General features: G+C 41.8%; 4 protein-coding genes across 7 annotated transcripts in view; 1 reads left to right on the top strand and 3 right to left on the bottom strand.

Moving 5' to 3' along the window:
• ppp3r1b (protein phosphatase 3 (formerly 2B), regulatory s1ubunit B, alpha isoform, b) overlaps positions 1–19,352 on the top strand; it is a 59,074-nt gene that overhangs the window by 24,528 nt on the left and 15,194 nt on the right. The window lies entirely within an intron of this gene.
• LOC117255880 (E3 ubiquitin-protein ligase TRIM21-like) lies at positions 1,512–6,092 on the bottom strand. Of its 2 annotated transcripts, none has more exons than XM_033625112.2 (2): positions 5,962–6,092; positions 1,512–3,293 (listed from the first exon to the last, which is right to left on the bottom strand). In XM_033625112.2, the coding sequence occupies exon 2, from the start codon at positions 3,282–3,284 to the stop codon at positions 1,650–1,652; it is 1,635 nt and encodes a 544-aa protein (XP_033481003.2). In that variant the 5' UTR covers positions 3,285–3,293; positions 5,962–6,092; the 3' UTR covers positions 1,512–1,649. The 2 variants fall into 2 exon arrangements, with proteins under 2 accessions (XP_033481003.2, XP_033481004.2); XM_033625113.2 differs by having other exon boundaries at positions 1,512–3,286; positions 5,962–6,078.
• On the bottom strand, positions 6,376–11,556 carry LOC117255881 (E3 ubiquitin-protein ligase TRIM21-like). Of its 2 annotated transcripts, XM_078166516.1 has the most exons (3): positions 11,316–11,556; positions 10,275–10,368; positions 6,376–9,749 (listed from the first exon to the last, which is right to left on the bottom strand). In XM_078166516.1, the coding sequence occupies exon 3, from the start codon at positions 9,745–9,747 to the stop codon at positions 8,125–8,127; it is 1,623 nt and encodes a 540-aa protein (XP_078022642.1). In that variant the 5' UTR covers positions 9,748–9,749; positions 10,275–10,368; positions 11,316–11,556; the 3' UTR covers positions 6,376–8,124. The 2 variants fall into 2 exon arrangements, with proteins under 2 accessions (XP_078022642.1, XP_033481006.2); XM_033625115.2 differs by lacking the exon at positions 10,275–10,368.
• Positions 13,907–17,839, bottom strand: LOC117255879 (E3 ubiquitin-protein ligase TRIM39-like). 2 transcript variants are annotated; one of them, XM_033625110.2, is made up of 2 exons: positions 17,688–17,839; positions 13,907–16,851 (listed from the first exon to the last, which is right to left on the bottom strand). In XM_033625110.2, the coding sequence occupies exon 2, from the start codon at positions 16,847–16,849 to the stop codon at positions 15,209–15,211; it is 1,641 nt and encodes a 546-aa protein (XP_033481001.2). In that variant the 5' UTR covers positions 16,850–16,851; positions 17,688–17,839; the 3' UTR covers positions 13,907–15,208. The 2 variants fall into 2 exon arrangements, with proteins under 2 accessions (XP_033481001.2, XP_033481002.2); XM_033625111.2 differs by having other exon boundaries at positions 13,907–16,858; positions 17,688–17,837.

The raw sequence follows: 19,352 nt of genomic DNA, 5'->3' as shown, positions 1-19,352 counted from the left end.
CCATCTGGGAGTGAAAATAAATGTCTGTGGGTTTAACAGAGGTTTAAATAGGTATTCCTCACATGATCCGTGTGTCATGATGCAGAGTTGAAGAGATGAAAACACCAAACATGAAATTAATGTGTTGCGAATGTAATGTGATCGATATAATGAAAAAAATCTAAACGGTGAAGTGTAAATTAACCATCACACAGTTCTTGACGCTAACTTTTTTCCCAAGGAGCACGTGTGCTCCTAAACAAAGAACTTTAGGGGCACAATCAAATAATGTGTTTTCCATAATAAATGTGATGCAAATGGACATTTACAAGCAAAATTATGTAATGAATTTGTATACAAAATGTAGAGAAAGGTATTATCTTATATATATTATCTTTGCAATATGATTATCTTATATAATGTTAATACTATCCTAAAACATTCTCCAAGTCCTCTGAAACTCTGCAGGACTTAAGCCTCTTTCACACAGAGCTTTCGAGGCGCCCACCACGGGGTAGGGCGCAGAGGACAGGATTTGGGGGAGTACATGCTCGTTCAGGAGCTACAGCTCCATGGTGACCGCTTCCGGGTCTACTTCAGGCTCTTCTCTGCTATTGGACTGGCGGCGCTGAGGTGTTGTCACAGCACGTTGCGGTGAAATTAAAAAAAATTCAATTCGAGTGCAGGCTGGCGGCGCGCAGACGCCACGACATGCGCCCCCCTCGCGTGCCGCTCAGCTTGGCGGCAGAGCAGTGCGCTCTTGCGCTGCGGTAGCACATACACAATGAATGGGTTCATCGGCAGAGGTCTGCGCTTTGTGCGCTCTGTGTGAAAAGGGCTTTATTTCCACCCTGCCCAGCAGCGGTCCCGTGGCGAACAGTCCCTAAAGGCCTCTACACATGATCAGCTGTAAAACCGCTTTGCGCTGGCTGTCCTATTGTTTGTCTATGGAGAGGGCAGCAATGCCTGACAAAGCGGCACCGCTACCCTTGGTGTCACGCACCGCTCTGATTTTCTGCACACATGTGCCCCTAAATATTTTTTACAGTTTGCACACACCTATTTTTAGTCACAAATGCGAGTGAAACGCTCGCACTGTCGAGCCCTGATCACAGTAAACAGTTTCTGCCTATACAGTATTCACTCTAAATATGAACATTTATTCCCTTGAATGAAAATAAGTATATGAAATAACATGGATAGGCTTGGGGGGTATCCCCAGTATTACGGTATATTAGGGTATTCAGAAATCCTGACATTATGATTTTCAGTACCGTCAGAAATATGCGCCCTCCTCTGTCTGTTAAACCCATTGTATGTAATGCACAGCATGCACCACCAGAGGTCATTCTCCAGAGTGGTGGTGGGGGATAATGTTGCAGTAAAGAGACGGCCAGCAACAACTGAGAGAGAGACACCAAAAACAGCATATTTTTGACATCCAACTCGGTGTTTAAAGGGATTATTATGAAGAAAACCAGAGCTGGTGATTGGTGGAATAGTGGACCAACTAACTAGATGACTAACAAGATTATCCTGGTGATCCTTGTTTTTTGTTTCTGTCCAGTTAGAATGAAGTGTGATACCGTTATGTACCATATACCCCAGTAAAAGTTCAGGGGGGTATGAAGGTATGAAAAACCAGATACTGCCCACACCCTAAGAAGGGATTATTTTACTCTGACAGGAGAGATGATCAGAGGATCAGAGTTTCTACCATCATCATTACATTCGGGACTAAAGAATGGGAAGAGTTTCTCAGTGAAGGAGCAGCCAGTAAAGGAGTAGATAAGAGCTGCAGCATCTACGTCATAAAAGGAGACCAGACCCTCCTCATAATCCACAAACACCCCCACCTTCTGAGGCTGAGACTTCAGAGAGAGACGGACTAAAGGTTCAGTAAGAGCAGCATATTCATTTCCTTCTCTCAACCATATGGTCCAGTAACCATTGTAAGGACTCAGTCTGTTGTATCCTCTCCTGCGAATTGACTCTCTGGCCACTCCTAAAGTCCATTCAGTCTTTCTTCGAACTTGAACCTCAAAGTAAAATCTGCCTGAAGAGAAACTCTGCTTTCCTAAAACCCGATATTGATGAGTAAATCTGTCTCGACTGTAGCTGAAACATTCCTTCTCGTCACTATGATGCACTTGTTTCCCATCATCAGACAGGAGAAGTTCAGGATGTGCTGTATCAGGATCAAGAGTCACATTCACTGCATACTGCTGGACTCTCTTCAGCTCAGCTTCAACCAGCTTCCTCGTCTCTTTACTGAGTGTCTCCTCCATCTGAGACACACCTCTCGTCACAGTCCCCTCATACAATGGACAGAAGGTGACCACTGTCCAGTCCTTGGTGGGTGTTGGGTGGTGGGTGTTTAGGGACTCGACGTTCTGGAGAAGATGGAGGTGGTCCTCTGGGCGCGAGAGCTGCTCCACTTCAGTGCTTCTTTTCCTAAGCTCAGAAATTTCCTGCTCCAGTTCTTCAATGCAGACTTCGGCCTTTCTTTTCATTGTTTTCTGCTTGTCTTTAATGGTGTCGATGAGATTGGCCTGGCCTCTCTCAGCGGACTCCTTCAGAGCCGTGAAAGCTTGAGCACCTTCTGCTATCTCTCTGTCTGCATCTTTCTCACTGAGGTCGACTGAGCGTTTAATCTCCTGAATCTTCAGTCGTCTCTTCAGGATCATCTGCTGAATTTCAGCCTCCAGCTCAGCCTTCTTTTCTTCATATCCTTCTTTCAGAGGAACAACATCATGCATCTTGTGGTCTGAAACATGGCAGAGCATGCAGACACATGTCTGGTCGGTCTTACAGAACAGCTCCAGAGGTTTATCGTGCTTCGTACACATCCTGTCTTCCAGGTTCTCCACAGGGTCGATCAGCTGATGTCTTTTCAGGCCTGACATTGTCAGATGAGGCTCCAGGTGAGTCTCACAGTAGGAGGCCAGACACACCAGGCAGGACTTCAGGGCCTTCAGTTTGGTTCCAGTGCAGACGTCACAGGGAACATCTCCTGGTGTGGACACTTGTTGCTGTGAGCTGCTGCTGCTGGCTTTCTGTTGAGCTGACTGTTTGAACTGAGCGACCATCTCAGAGATGAAAGTGTTGACTCGCAGCTCAGGTCTTGTGTCGAAAACCTTTTTACACATTGGACACTGGCACCTGTCACTAATATTCCAGTGTTTAGTGATGCAGTTTTTGCAGAAGTTGTGTCCACATGGTGTGCTGACAGGATCAGTGAACACATCCAGACAGATGGAGCACAGAAACTGATCTTCAGATGGCAGATAGCTTGCAGCAGCCATATCTACACACTGAGAAAAGAAAGCGTTTTTTATACAACAGTTAGTTCCGACTGAGTAATTTGATTGGACAAGAGGCATTCAGTGAGTGCTGATATAGAGTATAACATCACTGGGACATGTAACAGTAAAATCACTCCGCTCACAGGTGTTATAAATATAAATACATCCGGTAATTAACCAACTGTCACACTCGTTACATTGACGCAAACTGACACTATAGCGTTACACCAAGAAGATGGATATTTCCCCCCAAATTACATTTGAATTAAATTATGAGTGGTCGTCAGGAGAGGACGAGGAAAAGGAAAGCCACGACTCTTCTGTGCAGACCTCCAGGTGCGTTTGAATCCGGCCGTGCCAACATCCAGGTTTGCCAATGTTTCATCAACCGAACTAGACGAAGTTACACAGTTGCAGGTCAATGTAAATACAAAGTAGCTTGTGAGTTCCTGGCGTGTGTGCTGCGTTGCCTGGCAACAGACCGGGGGAACTGTTTTTTTTTTTCTTTTTGCGGAGCTACATAACATACTTAAAGAGGCAACAGATAGGATTCGTTTTCTTTTTTTAGCTTGCGCCACCTGGTGTCAGCGGTGTTGCTCGCACTGTCGCAACAACCAAATTGAGCGTGGGGATCAGAGATAATCAATAAAATGTAGGCTGTAAAGCCACCAGTATACCTCTATGTATAGGTAGAATGAGAAGGTGTGTGGACACTCTACTAAATAAATGAGTGAAGAGACCGAGCAACAACTATCAGATTTATCTGAAGAAAAAACAAATAGTAATGTAAATATGCACAGTATCAGTACAAACAACAGTAGACACGTAAGGGATAATGTATAGTGAGCTGGTGACTGTTGAAAAATAACTCCCGACAGGGGAATGGAACCCCGACGCACAGGGGAGTTATTTTTCAACAGTCAGTGGCTCACTGTACATTATCCCGCTTAGAACATGGCTTACTACTAAAAGATTCAAATGTTACAACTGGCATCAAAATTATTAAACTGCTGGCAGAGTGTATTGACAGAGGAGAGGCGTTCACCAGACAAACGGGAGCGGAGGAGAGGATTTTACTCCACTTCTCCCGGTTGGAGAGGCTGGGTGCCCAGTAGCTGCGAAGGCTGCCCTCACATTTATGGCCATTGACCGACATGATCTCCCTGCTCTCCAGGCCAGCTTGGGAGAGCTGTGTGGACTAACGTTAACTGATTTTGATGCTACTCAGTTTAAGGCTGTTGCAGTGAAAAGTCCAGTGTTCACTTAGCTGGGCGATGTCCGTGGATAGCTGCCTCGGGAGGGGGGTATCACTGTCCGAGGGCTGCCATAGAATGGCAACCAGGATGTCAGCCGACCAACACTCGCTACCCCCTCCCTGGTTGCGGTGATTTGCGATGCTGGCCAGCTAGGAATGAACTAGCAGCCAGTACAGTACAGTCCTCTCCGGTCTAGCTAACATTTAGCCGTGTTACTTACTGATCCATTAGAAAGAAAGCTAGCTGGACATGGGTTTTACAGTACAACATCACTCCCTCTTGTGTGATATTGCTTAAATGTAACATACAGTTTAAAATATTTGTTTCTAAAGAATAGGATGTGCTATCCTTTCTTTTAAGTATATAATACTATATCACACAGCTTGATGTGCAATGTGCATAGGCACAGTGGTGAACGTCAAATTTGAGTCGTTCAGGAAATTTATTGGCCTTCATATGCGTCGGTGCACAGAAGGGTTGCCAACTGTCATGCCTTGACCATGTGGCTTATGTATTTGGCATTTTTCACATGCTGTCTGTGTCTCACACAATGAAAAACACATTCTTAACTGACATCCTGACTAGGACCAGAGGCAGGTCTACTGCACATCACTGTCCAGGGAAAGTCAAGTCAAATGATAATTAATAATTAATATAATTTATAAATTATAATATTATTACTTTTATTAATGTTGTTGTAAGCTACTGTCATTACCATCTGTCCTGCATCTCTCTCTCTCTCTCTCTCTCTCTCTGTCTCATTGTGTCATACGGATTACTGTTAATTTATTGTGTTGATCTGTTCTGTACGACATCTATTGCACGTCTGTCCGTCCTGGAAGAGGGATCCCTCCTCAGTTGCTCTTCCTGAGGTTTCTACCGTTTTTTTTACCCCGTTAAAGGGTTTTTTTGGGGAGTTTTTCCTGATCAGCTGTGAGGGTCCAAAGGACAGAGGGATGTCGTTTGCTGTAAAGCCCTGTGAGGCAAATTGTGATTTGTGATATTGGGCTTTATAAATAAAATTGATTGATTGATTGATACTGTAATACACTGGAAGATGTCCTCCATTTTAAAACTCTCAAATTGGAGTTTGCTAAAATTTAAGTCTGTCTGTCTGTCTGTCCCTCCCTGGTTCACAAGTGGAGGGCTATGTAGGAAACGGTCACTAAACAGTAACAATAGCAGAAAAGTATGAGGAAAACTAAAGTCCAAACCACAGAGATTCAGATACAAGTTACTTAAGTCCTGAGAACTGACACAGAGACTGTTTAAAGCTGTTAAAGTGAGCTACTGTACAGTGGGTCTGTGCACAAATGTAAGTATGTCTGACATGCAAATAGTGGAACTTCCTGTCTGAGTGTAGCTGAAGTTTAGTGTTAGTCCTGGTTGTTGAAAGTGTAAATATGATCAGCTGTACTCACCAGTGTTGGGCAGAGACTCTGCTGTGTTGTTGACAAAGACCTGATGAAGTCAGTGTGAATTTTCTTTTAGAGAGAAACAGAGACTTGTCTCGACTGCAGCGTGGCTCACACTCTGACTAACTTTACTTTCATTTCCGGAGTGTGAGGTTGCAGCTCTCCTCTTTCCAGTGTTGCTCCGCCTCTCACTGCAGCTCTGTTGGTCAGGTTTTGTTTCCTCCCTCTGATTTACACAGTTATTGGGAAGCACCAGGGTTTTCTCTGGATAATATGGAGCAAAGGTGGAGCTGTACCTGACAGGTGGGAGGAGTAACTATTGTGAAATGGTGTTGCTGACCTTTATCATGTGTGTTGAAACTTAAAGGTGTTGTGTTTTTTAGTTTAGTTTATTGGACACAGAGAGAGACGCCACACATATCTGATAACACGGTAAAGTCCACAGCTTATTTTTACTGTTGTCCTTGATGTAAAGACATGTCACCATCAAATCATACAACAAATACATGTATCATCAAATAAAAAATCAACAAGACAATCATTGCTTTTTAAATCATATTTGATTTCCTTTCTGCATCAGATGATGATGACTGAGATAATAAATGAACTCCTCTCTCACATGTATGAGGAGTGTTTGGTGCTCTGCGTGGCAGCAGTACAGTAACTCTGGGCTCATCATTCCTTTGTGTTGTGATCCATCTAGTGGTCGTTGTGTGTCTTAGCAGCAGTTAGTGGTCTACATGGAGGCCTGTTGTTGCTGCAGTGTAGCAGGGAGTCATGTCCAAGTGGTCAGACATGAGGAAGGCTGTCAGGTCTCCACAAATGTTGACAAGTTACATTAATACCCTGCACTCATCAGTTATTGTTGATGACTCTGTCAGAGAGATTATACACCATTTGTTGGCAGTGATGACATTTGTCTTGAAAATATAAGGTCAACTCACAACATAGAAAACTAAAGTTATTGTTGTCAGTCTTGTTACCTGCAAGAAGAACTGTGGAAGTTAAAGCAACTTGTGCTCAACATATGACAAAGCCTAACACTGCAGATTTTTATTGAATCAAACCCCATGTTTCATGATATTTATGGCTGGTATAAAAAGCTATATCATGTATTTAGAGTCAGTAATTCCCTCTCTGTATATAGTAGTGTCCATTGTCAGTGGTGATGGCCTTCACACACATGAGGGACTGACAGGAAACGATGCAGCATGTAATCCAGTGTAATTCTGTCTCATTGATATCAGCCTCACTGTTACTGTTCACTCTCCTACAGCCGGACTGGATTCAGTCACTGCTAGTGGAAACAAACATTTCCTCCTGACACTGCTTCACATTAAAAGCATCCAAGTGGTGAAAAACAAGGGGGCTTTTATTGTGAAGCAGCCACAGGAAACAGTGTGTGTTTGTCAGGAAATACAACTTATGTATAAACCAGGCTTTTCTGTTCAGTGTTTAATGTTCAAGTCACTGCTTACTCAGGCCTTGTGTTCAACAACTAGTTTATTTTATTTAACAATCACATATTTACAGATTTCTGTGACACATAAACCATCTCACCAGTGTTCACAAAACAAATAAAATTCAGTGACCAATAATTAACCCAAACACTTTTCAAATAAAACAGGAAATCTTGTTATATTCTATTGATTAACTGTGTACATTAACTTTTAATGACACATATTGTATTCTGTAGACACTGTAGTCATGTCACAGGCTTTACTCTTAGATGAAGCTTTATGACACAATGAAATATTTAGCAATATGCTTCTATGGCTGCACATTAAATTGAAGAAGAAATAAATTTAAGATGTTTTGCAACATTTTTGTTTGTTTACTTAAACTCCACCTTGACATATTTCATGCTTTTGGAAACAGTGATTTGTTAGGAAGTTAAAATGAATGTTAGGTTTAACAGAGGTTTAAATAAATATTCTTCAGACATTATGTCTGTCATGTTGCAGGTTTAAAGAGATAAATGTGTTGCTTCTCATGTAATAGGATACATGTAATAAAAAACCTTATCAGTTAAGTGTTGATCAATCATCATAGTTAACCAATTCCATAGAACAGGACATGTAAACCAACACTATTCCCACTATTCCCACTAAACATGGACAATTGTTCCCTTTGATAGAAACAAATCAATACATGACCTACATGAAGTGATTATTTTACTCTGACAGGAGAGATGATCAGAGGTGCAGAGTTTGTACCATCATCATTATGACAGGGACTGAAGTATGGGAAGAGTTTCTCAGTGAAGGAGCAGCCAGTAAAGGAGTAGATAAGAGCTGCAGCATCTACGTCATAAAAGGAGACCAGACCCTCCTCATAATCCACAAACACCCCCACCTTCTGAGGACGAGACTTCAGAGAGAGACGGACTGGAATGTTATCAAGAGCTTTGTACTTATTTCTTTTCCTCAACCATACAGTCCAGTAACCATTCTGAGGGCTCAGTGTGATGTCTCCCTTCCTGTTGATCGACTCTCTGACCACTCCTAAATCCCATTCAATCTTTCCTTTAACTTGAACCTCAAAGTAAGATTTGCCTGAAGAGAAACTCTGTTTTGCCAAGACTGAAGCACAATCAGAAAATCTCTCTGGGTTGTCTGGGAGATTTTTCTTGTTTTTACCATGATGCACTTTTTTCTTATCATGAGATAGGATGAGTTTAGGATATGCTGTATCAGGATCAAGAGTCACATCCACTGCATACTGCTGGACCCTCTTCAGCTCAGCTTCAACCAGCTTCTTCCTCTGTTCACTGAGTGTCTCCTCCAGCTGAGACACAGCTCTCACCACAGTCCCCTCATATGATGGACGGACGCTGACCTCTGTCCAGTCTTTGGTGGGTGTTGGGTGTTGGCTGTTTAGGGACTGGACACTCTGGAGAAGATGGAAGTGGTCTTCAGAGTGTGAGAGCTGCTCCAGCTCAGTGCTCCTGCTCGTCAAATCATAGATTTCCTGTTCCAGCTCTTTTATAAAACTTTTGGCCTGATTTTCTTTTGTTTTCTGCTTCTCCTTGATTGAATCGATGAGATTGGCCTGGCTTCTCTCAACAGACTCCTTCAGAGCATTGAAGATCTGAACACCTTCTGCTATCTCTCTGTCTGCATCTTCCTTACTGAGGTTGACTGAGTCTTGGATTTCCTGAATCTTCAGTTGTCTCTTCTGGATTTCAGCCTCCAGCTCGACCTTCATGTCTTCATATTCTTCTTTCAGAGGAACAACATCATGTGTCTTGTGGTCTGAAACAGTGCAGAGCATGCAGACACATGTCTGGTCGGTCTTACAGAACAACTCCAGAGGTTTATCATGCTTCGTACACATCCTGTCTTCCAGGTTCTCCACAGGGTTGATCAGCTGATGTCTTTTCAGGCCTGACATTGTCAGATGAGGCTCCAGGTGAGTCTCACAGTAGGAGGCCAGACACACCAGGCAGGACTTCAGGGCCTTCAGTTTGGTTCCAGTGCAGACGTCACAGGGAACTTCTCCTGGTGTGGACACTTGTTGCTGTGAGCTGCTGCTGCTGGCTTTCTGTTGAGCTGACTGTCTGAACTGAGCGACTTTCTCAGAGATCTTAGTCTTTATTTTACGCACAATTTCTGTCTCGACAGTCTTTTTACACATTGGACACTGGCACTTGTCGTCAGTATCCATGTGTTTAGTGATGCAGTTTTTGCAGAAGTTGTGTCCACATGGTGTGCTGACAGGATCAGTGAACACATCCAGACAGATGGAGCACTGAAACGGATCTTCAGATGGCAGATAGTTTGCAGCAGCCATATCTACACATAGAGAAAAGAAGTAAAGATTTCTTTATAATGTAAACTAAGTGATCCAGTTGAGAAGTGTCAGTTTGAAATTAAGAGTCAAGCTGAAGTTTCATGTAAATGTCAGTTAGGGGTACACTGATCCAACTTGGTCTTCCTGACAAGGTTTCCCATATTCCATGTATAAAAGTGATTAAGATATGTGTAGTTAACATGAGGTTGTAACTAATCAGTATACTTCTTTATTAGTCACAGAGATGTTAATACACAAATATGATTTTCAGTCCTTAGAACTTCTCATTTAAATTTTATAGAAGTTTTATGAAATTGCGTCATTGCATCAAGCTCACAACGACGAGACGCCACCATGTTCTTATTAATTTCAACACACACAGTCAGTGCTGCAGGACTATTGCTGATGTAAACATACAGTATGTGGACTTAACAAACAGTAGTTATCTGCTGCTAATCAGTGCCAACTTTAGCTTGCTACAGAAATACTTCACCCGTAAAAAATTAGAAAAAATTACTACGTGTTACCTTGATTTCATGAAGAAAACCTTTTCTTGCAGGCCTCGATGGTGACCGGAGAATCCAAAAAGCTGAAAATTGAATTGAAGTAAACCGGTATCGCCTGCAAACAAAACATCTGTTTACAAACACTCACACACTCTTGTGCAGTATAATCCAAGTCTCACTCAGGGATCTGCTCAGTACTTTAGAATTGCACGTGTTTTTGCTAAAACCTACAATTTAAAACGTCTGGGTACAAACATGGCTGAGTAGCATGCCTGGGCGGAGTTCATATGCAGGCACATGTCCAGGCAGCCTCAGGGCACACTACTGGTAGGCGGAAGTATTTTGTCTTGTAATGTTTCAGCTAAAATGCATTTGTTTGGGAAGCACAGAGTATGTGACTTGTTAAATGAGACTTGGATTATACTGCACGAGTTGTGTGAGTGTTTGTAAATGGATGTTTTGTTATAGTTGTGTTGTTAAACGCAGACCCTGATGACTTCAATATATAAAGAATGTTCAACTTTTTGGAATTTTCCATTCACAGTGGAGGCATGCCAGGAAAAAAAAAAATCTCTATGAATTCAACGTAACATGCAGCGAGTAATGAATATACACTAGAGGTCATTTTGCAGGTGAAGTATTCTTTAATCCAACAAGCCAAGTTTAGAATACAAACTTCAAGCATGATTCTTTCTCCTAAATGTTTAATGTTGTAAAGGAACACATGTATGAAATCACTCATGATACTTAACCAGCACTAAGGACAAATTCATGTTCTAGTAATAGTTGAAGGCTACAGGCCCAAAACTGGCTCAGTCAGGCCTCTCCCTGCAAACTGGTTTTCAATATTTAATCTGCTGCTATAGAGAAGGCTTAGTCCGGCTTAGTTCTCACAGTGGAACTTGTCTAATATATCCAAAAACTGTTTTATGCTTTCAAAGTTTTAGTCTTTTGAAATATTGAATAATAGCTGCAGCAGCATTTTAGTTTATATTTAAATACACAAAGAACTTAAATTTCATGTTGATCTAACACGCAGTAAACATAATCAGCTGTACTCACCAGTGTTTGGCAGAGACTCTGCTGTGTTGTTGATAAAGACCTGATGAAGTCAGTTTATTTTGTTTGAAAGAAGCAGATTCGCCTTGATTGTCTCGACTGTCTCGACTCAACTGGCACTTATAAAGTTTCCTTAAGTTTCATTTAAGGAATATGACGTTGAAATGTTGTCTGTCCAGTTTTGCTCCACCTCTTACTGTAGCTCTGTTGGGGAGGTTTTGTGTCATACTTAAGCCCTTTTTAAACAGGAATTGTGCAAATTTGCAGGAAAGCCCAATCAGTCTTTTTTCAGCATTGGCAATATAAAAACAAAATCGTTGAGTGCAGCAAAATGCCGCCTACCTACTTTTGTTTATACAGAATGCGCCTTTTTCGGGGCAGTGGGGGGCGTGAGCAAGTAACAAAACGTGTAGCTCAGCGTGTGACGTAAACAGTGACGTGGGAGGGAAGCCGCGGCTGGTCAGTCCTTCGGTGATTCTCTCGTAAGTCGGCCCGTTCTTCACCGTCCCCGTCATCTGACGGTTAATGGCCTCTTCATTTGCGAGGACAAGGAGGGCGCACAATTCCTTGTCTCCCCAGTTGCTCATCTTTACAGTGTCTGTCAGATTTGTGTTTCCCTCTTGCTACTAGCTGCTTGCTAATTCCTGCTATCAGCTGTTTCCTGTTTATCCACTGCCAGTGGGTTGCACGTGCGGCGTCATCAACAGCCCCTCCTGTGGTGGAAGGGCACCTCATTCTTTTTAAACCAAAAAGGTTCTGCCAATGTGACTATGAGACGTAAAATTGGGCACCTCCGGCTCTGTGTGTCTAAACGCTCGCAGCTTGCCGGCAAAACGGCCCAACATTCGCTGAAAATGTGGCAGTGTGAAAGGGGCTTCAGACATGATTTTAATGCCCCTACCTGGGTTAACATGAGATGAAGGTGGTGATGTACCTTTAAATTACTTGAAAGGAAGCTCTGAGCTGTGTGGGCACAATGTGAGATGTGGAAGAGTGGAAGAATACTCAATACTACTGGCAGCTCAACTTCCTGGACAGTTCTAAAAAGGCCTCATCAAGGTGTGTCAGTGTTTGGTTAACAGTACAGTGACTCCATGCTGGTTGTTCCTTTGTGTTGTGGTCCATCCAGTGGTCGCTCTGTGCCATAACACCAGGAAGTGGAAGCTTGTTGCTGTTGTTACTGTAGTGGAACGAGCAACTGTCAACTCAGCACTGAGGTTCTTATGGTTTTTACCTGCTGTTAATATTGCACTGAATAACACCAGCACCATTTTTACAAAACCATTTATTGACCATTCAAATTCCTCTTGAAAGGACTTAAACATGAAAATGATGATTTTTGACCAATTGTTATTGTCAGCGTAGTCACAGACATGAAGAGGCAGAGCAGAAAACAGGCGAAGAAATTTCATAAACTGCACAATAATTTTCATTTTAGACATGACTTCAAACAGTCTGTAGTGACCGGGGGGGGGGCAGTTCTCCCGAGTCCTCACGCTCTGCCTCCTCCACGGTGGACATGACGGCTGGGTTCAGGAGTTTCTCAAAGTGGTCCTTCCAACGCTTAACGATGTCCTCAGTTACTGTATTATAAATTATTTTATTCAGAATTTAAAATGGTTCATTGGTACATTTGTTTCCACTGTGACACACGTTTCTGTCATGAATCAATGGGGCTGAATTGACATTAACATCAGGCTGCAGAGTATAACTATTATGTCTGGTTACAGTGTGTGTAGTTTAAAGAGTGGACACCACTGGAAAGGATCATTTTCTTTAGTCTGAAAACAGCAGCTTGACAAAATAATCTCCACCCAAGGTCCACTTGCTCCTTTGTTCTGGAGCTTTTGACCATATCACATGCTCTCCGTCAGCACATTATTTGTTCAGTTGTCATAGAACTGTGGATGATCAGACTTTCCTTTTTCTGAGCACTTGTGGGACTTCTTGTATCTTGACAGTTAATCCATAAGTTAATATTTTTGATAAGGAAGGCATGAAGGATGTAAGCAAGTATAGGGTGACCCAGTGCAGATGATCCCAATAAAGGACATTATGTTTATTTAACTAAACATAACATAAAGGTAAAATAATTTTATGAAACAGAGTAAAACTACAGAAATCTTGGGTAGTGCTGAAGTCAAGCAGTTATAAAGCTGATCATTTTTATATCAACCCCATGTTTTATGATATTTATGGCTGGTATAAAAAGCTATATCATGTATTTATAGTCAGTAATTCCCTCTCTGTATATAGTAGTGTCCATTGTCAGTGGTGATGGCCTTCACACACATGAGGGACTGACAGGAAACGATGCAGCATGTAATCCAGTGTAATTCTGTCTCATTGATATCAGCCTCACTGTTACTGTTCACTCTCCTACAGCCGGACTGGATTCAGTCACTGCTAGTGGAAACAAACATTTCCTCCTGACACTGCTTCACATTAAAAGCATCCAACTGGTGAAAAACAAGGGGGCTTTCATTGTGAAGCAGCCACAGGAAACACAGTGTGTTTGTCAGGAAATACAACCTACATGTATTTGAGGATTTTCTGTTCAGTGTTTAATGTTCAAGTCACTGCTTACTCAGGCCTTGTGTTCAACAACTAGTTTATTTCATTCAACAATCACATATTTACAGTTTTCTGTGACACATAAACCATCTCACCAGTGTTCACAAAACAAATAACAGTTGGTCACACCGACCAATAGTCAACCAAACAACATTTTAGGCAAGATAGAAAATTCAGTTAGCATCTTTTTTATTCATTACCTTTTATATCAGGTATAACAATGACACATACTGTATTCTGTCGACACCACAGGCATGTAATAGGCGTTACTATGACACAATGAAATATTCAGTGATATGTGTTCTTGTGGCTGAACATCAAATAGAAGGAAAAAAACTTGATTTTGAGTACTTTTGCATCAAATCCTGGAGACTGCAGCCTGACATATTTGGCGTCTTTACAAACAGTGATTTCTTCTGTTAGTTAAAATAAATGTCTGTGGATTTAACAGAGGTTTAAACAGATATTCTGCACATATCATGTGTGTCATGATGCAGATTGAAATAGATGAATGCTTTAAATGTATGTGTTGACTGTGTAATGGGATCAGTAAAATTAAGAATCTTAATGAAGTGTATATTCACATTAAAAAGATTCTGTAGAAAATAAGATGTCAGCTAGAAGGTATTCACTGGGGGTGTGGTGAAACAAAGAAAATATCAGTTGACTGAAATTCTACCTACGATTCAACCAATCCATTTGATCGATGGAGAAAAAAAATCTGCATATTTTCTTTACATTAACTACATAAATATTTTTTGATTCTCTGCACTGTGTATTTACACTGCAACACGCCAAAAACATGACAATTCACTGAGCCCTGTACAATTGTCGTTTTATTTTCTGGTTGCCAAGACTTAAAGAATGCTAACTTTGGGTAAAATGCTGCGTTCAGGGGCATGTTTTAGCTCTCCTGGTAGCGCGTCGCTCCAATGTAGGCTGTGTCCTGAGCAGGGGCCCAGGTGTGATTCCTACCTGCTGCATATAATCCCCCCTTTCTTTCTCTCTCTGTCCTTTACTGTCATTCTCCAGCTGCTCCGTAATAAAACCAATAAAAGCCCTGATACGACGACTCTCAACAGAAAAAAAACGTGCCTCCAAAGTGCACTAGTGCTCTTAGCTAGGCGTTTTTGAGGTGGGATAAAACACTTTGGCGGACACACAACCTTATGAAAGTAAGCTCAGTGATTATGTGACCGGTGAGGATTATGTCAGACACATATCGACCAACCAACTGACCAAAAGGTGTTTTCCCTGCTACTAACACTAAATATTTGTTCCCTTGAATAAAAATAAATTAATACATAAAATAAGAGCAGTGATTATTTAACTCTGACAGGAGAGATGATCAGAGGTGCAGAGTTTTTACCATCATCATTATTACAGGGACTGAAGTATGGGAAGAGTTTCTCAGTGAAGGAGCAGCCAGTAAAGGAGTAGATAAGAGCTGCAGCATCTACGTCATAAAAGGAGACCACACCCTCCTCATAATCCACAAACACCCCCACCTTCTGAGGCTGAGACTTCAGAGAGAGACGGACTGGAGGGTCATCAAAGGCTTTGTACTCATTTTTGTTTCTTAAACCTAGAGTCCAGTTACCATGGTCAGGGGTCATACTGATGGTTCCTTTCCTGTTGATCGACTCTCTGGCCACTCCAAAATTCCATTTAGTTTTTCCTTGAACTTGAGCTTCAAAGTAAAATCTGCCTGAAGAGAAACTCTGCTTTGCTAAAACACAGAGACTGGTTGAAAATCTCTCCGGGTTGTCTGTCTGAAAGGTCGACACTATCACATCACCATATTTCACTTGTTTTCCACCATAAGACAGAATGAGATTAGGATGTGCTGTATCAGGATCAAGAGTCACATCCACTGCATACTGCTGGACCCTCTTAAGCTCAGCTTCAATCAGCTTCTTAATCTGTTCACTGAGTGTCTCCTCCAGCTGAGACACAGCTCTCACCACAGTCCCCTCATATGATGGACAGATGCTGACCTCTGTCCAGTCTTTGGTGGGTGTTGGGTGGTGGGTGTTTAGAGACTGGACATTCTGGAGAAGATGGAGGTGGTCATCAGAGCGTGAGAGCCGCTCTAGCTCAGTGCCTCTGTTCATCAGCTCAGAGATTTCCTGTTCCAGCTCTTTTATAAAACTTTTGGCCTGATTTTCTTTTGTTTTCTGCTTCTCCTTGATTGCATCGATGAGATTGGCCTGGCCTCTCTCAATACACTCCTTCAGAGCAGTGAAGACCTGAACACCTTCTGCAATCTCTCTGTCTGCATCTTCCTTACTGAGGTCAACTGAGTCTTTGATCTTCTGAATCTTCAGTCGTCTCTTCAGGATCATCTGCTGAAGTTCAGCCTCCAGCTCAGCCTTCTTTCCTTCATATCCTTCTTTCAGAGGAACAACATCATGTGTCTTGTGGTCTGAAACAGTGCAGAGCATGCAGACACATGTCTGGTCGGTCTTACAGAACAGCTCCAGAGGTTTATCGTGCTTCGTACACATCCTGTCTTCCAGGTTCTCCACAGGGTCGATCAGCTGATGTCTTTTCAGACGTGAAGCTGTCAGATGAGGCTCCAGGTGAGTCTCACAGTAGGAGGCCAGACACACCAGGCAGGACTTCAGGGCCTTCAGTTTGGTTCCAGTGCAGACGTCACAGGGAACTTCTCCTGGTGTGGACACTTGTTGCTGTGAGCTGCTGCTGCTGGCTTTCTGTTGAGCTGACTGTCTGAGCTGAGCGACCATCTCAGAGAACAAAGTGTTGACCTGCAGCTCAGGTCTTATTATGAAAACCTTTTTACACATCGGACACAGGCACTGGTCGTCAGTATTCCAGTGTTTAGTGATGCAGTTTTTGCAGAAGTTGTGTCCACATGGTGTGCTGACAGGATCAGTGAACACATCCAGACAGATGGAGCACAGAAACTGATCTTCAGATGGCAGATAGTTTGCAGCAGCCATATCTACACACTGAGAAAAGAAAACATTTTATGTAACACACAAGTTTTAAATTTTTGTTTCTAAAGAATAGGATGTGCTATCCTTTCTTTTAAGTGTTTAATACGATATTGCAGGGCTCGACGTGCCATGTGCATAGGCACAGTGGTGCACGTCAAATTTGAGTCGTTCAGTAAATGTATTGGTCTTCATATGTGTCTGTGCACAGAAGCGTTGCCGACTCTCATGCCTTGACCATGTGGCTTATGTATTTGGCATTTTTCACATGCTGTCTGTGTCTCACACAGTGAAAAACACATTCTTAACTGACATCATGACTAGGACCAGAAGCAGGTCTACTGCACATCACTGTCCAGGGAAAGTCAAGTCAAATGATACTGTAATACACTGGAAGATGTCCTCCATTTTAAAACTCTCAAATTATATAAATGTCTTCAAGTGTTTACTTATATTTAAACAAGTCTGTCCATCCGTCCGTCCATGTCACACTGGTTCACTAGTGGAGAGCTTTTATTTTGAAATGCTTACAGGGAGTACAAGAGCAGTGCGTAGGAAACGATCACTAAACAGTAACAAAAGCAGAAAAGTATGAGGAAAACTAAACTCCAAACCACAGAGATTCAGTTACAAGTTACTTAAGTCCTGAGACCTGATACAGTGACTGTTTAAAGCTGTCAAAGTGAGCTACTGTACAGTGGGTCTGTGGACAAACAGCCACAGTTATATTGTTATCAGTTTCATAAGTATGAAGAGAAAAGAGTGGAACTTGCTGTCTGAGTGTAGCTGAAGTTTAGTGTTAGTCCTGGTTGTTGAAAGTGTAAATATGATCAGCTGTACTCACCAGTGTTGGGCAGAGACTCTGCTGTGTTGTTGACAAAGACCTGATGAAGTCAGTGTGAATTTTCTTTTAGAGAGAAACAGAGACTTGTCTCGACTGCAGCGTGGCTCACACTCTGACTAACTTTACTTTCATTTCTGGAGTGTGAGGTTGCAGCTCTCCTCTTTCCAGTGTTGCTCCGCCTCTCACTGCAGCTCTGTTGGTCAGGTTTTGTTTCCTCCCTCTGATTTACACAGTTATTGGGAAGCACCAGGGTTTTCTCTGGATAATATGGAGCAAAGGTGGAGCTGTACCTGACAGGTGGGAGGAGTAACTATTGTGAAATGGTGTTGCTGACCTTTATCATGTGTGTTGAAATTTAAAGTGTCGTGTTTTTTTAGTTTAGTTTATTGGACACAAAGAGAGAGAGACGCCACACATATCTGATAACACAGTAAAGTCCACAGCTTATTTTTACTGTTGTCCTTGATGTAAAGACATGTCACCATCAAATCATACAACAAATACATGTATCATCAAATAAAACATCAACAAGACAATCATTGCTTTTTAAATCATATTTGATTTCCTTTCTGCATCAGATGATGATGATGACTGAGATAATAAATGAACTCCTCTCTCACATGTATGAGGAGTGTTTGGTGCTCTGCGTGGTAGCAGAACAGTAACTCTGGGCTCATCATTCCTTTGTGTTGTGATCCATCTAGTGGTCGTTGTGTGTCTTAGCAGCAGTTAGTGGTCTACATGGAGGCCTGTTGTTGTTGCTGCAGTGTAGCAGGGAGTCATGTCCAAGTGGTCAGACATGAGGAAGGCTGTCAGGTCTCCACAAATGTTGACAAGTTACATTAATACCCTGCACTCATCATTTACACCATTTTTTTCTGTATTGTAATAAAACCCAGTTCTTCTGCTCATCTGGACGCACTTCTTGTTTATTTTCCAACAGCAGGTTTTTAATATGGCAGAAAGTGAAATAAAATGTCACAAAAGTTGCATATACGTCTGTCGGCCATCTTGCTGAGTAGAGGTGTTTCTTATTGCTGTACACAGAAATCTAAATGTGTATATAGAAGCTTGAATAGATGAAATCGAGCAGTAAACATATTGTCAGATTTGATTTAGAGCATCGTCAGAGACCTTGAATGTTAACGGTGGATATAATTTAGAGAGACGACAAAGGAGCTGTGCGTCTTTAGTAGGGGTGTAACGGTATACAGAAATCCCGGTTTGGTACGTACCTCGGTACACAAGTCACAGTTCGTTTTTTTTTCTTTTTTTTTTTTCGGTACAGTAATGAAAAAAATAGACAACTGTTAAATATCTTTTACTTATTGGTAACCTTATTAAAACATACCACTACAGCAGTTAACTCTTTTTACACAATTTTTGAATGAAACAAATACATATAAAATCCTGCTTTTTCACATTGTTTGAATGAAAATAGAAATATAAAAGTGAAAAATAAAATCCTGCAGTTTTTTTAACACATTTTTTGAATGAAAAATATAAATATAAATTTCTGCTTAAACAGTTTTACTCAATTAAAATAAAAAGTATAGTGCAGCTGGTCAGCTTTAAAGCCTGCTTAGATTCAGTTTTACTAGGAACTTACTTAGCTTAGTGCAGTAAACAAAACATGCTTATATCTAAAGTGCAGCTTAAACAATT

The sequence above is a fragment of the Epinephelus lanceolatus genome, chromosome 3 (assembly GCF_041903045.1).
Source record: "Epinephelus lanceolatus isolate andai-2023 chromosome 3, ASM4190304v1, whole genome shotgun sequence".
In the NCBI taxonomy this organism is placed as follows: Eukaryota; Metazoa; Chordata; class Actinopteri; order Perciformes; family Serranidae; genus Epinephelus; species Epinephelus lanceolatus.
This window is presented reverse-complemented; position numbering and strand designations above follow the sequence as displayed.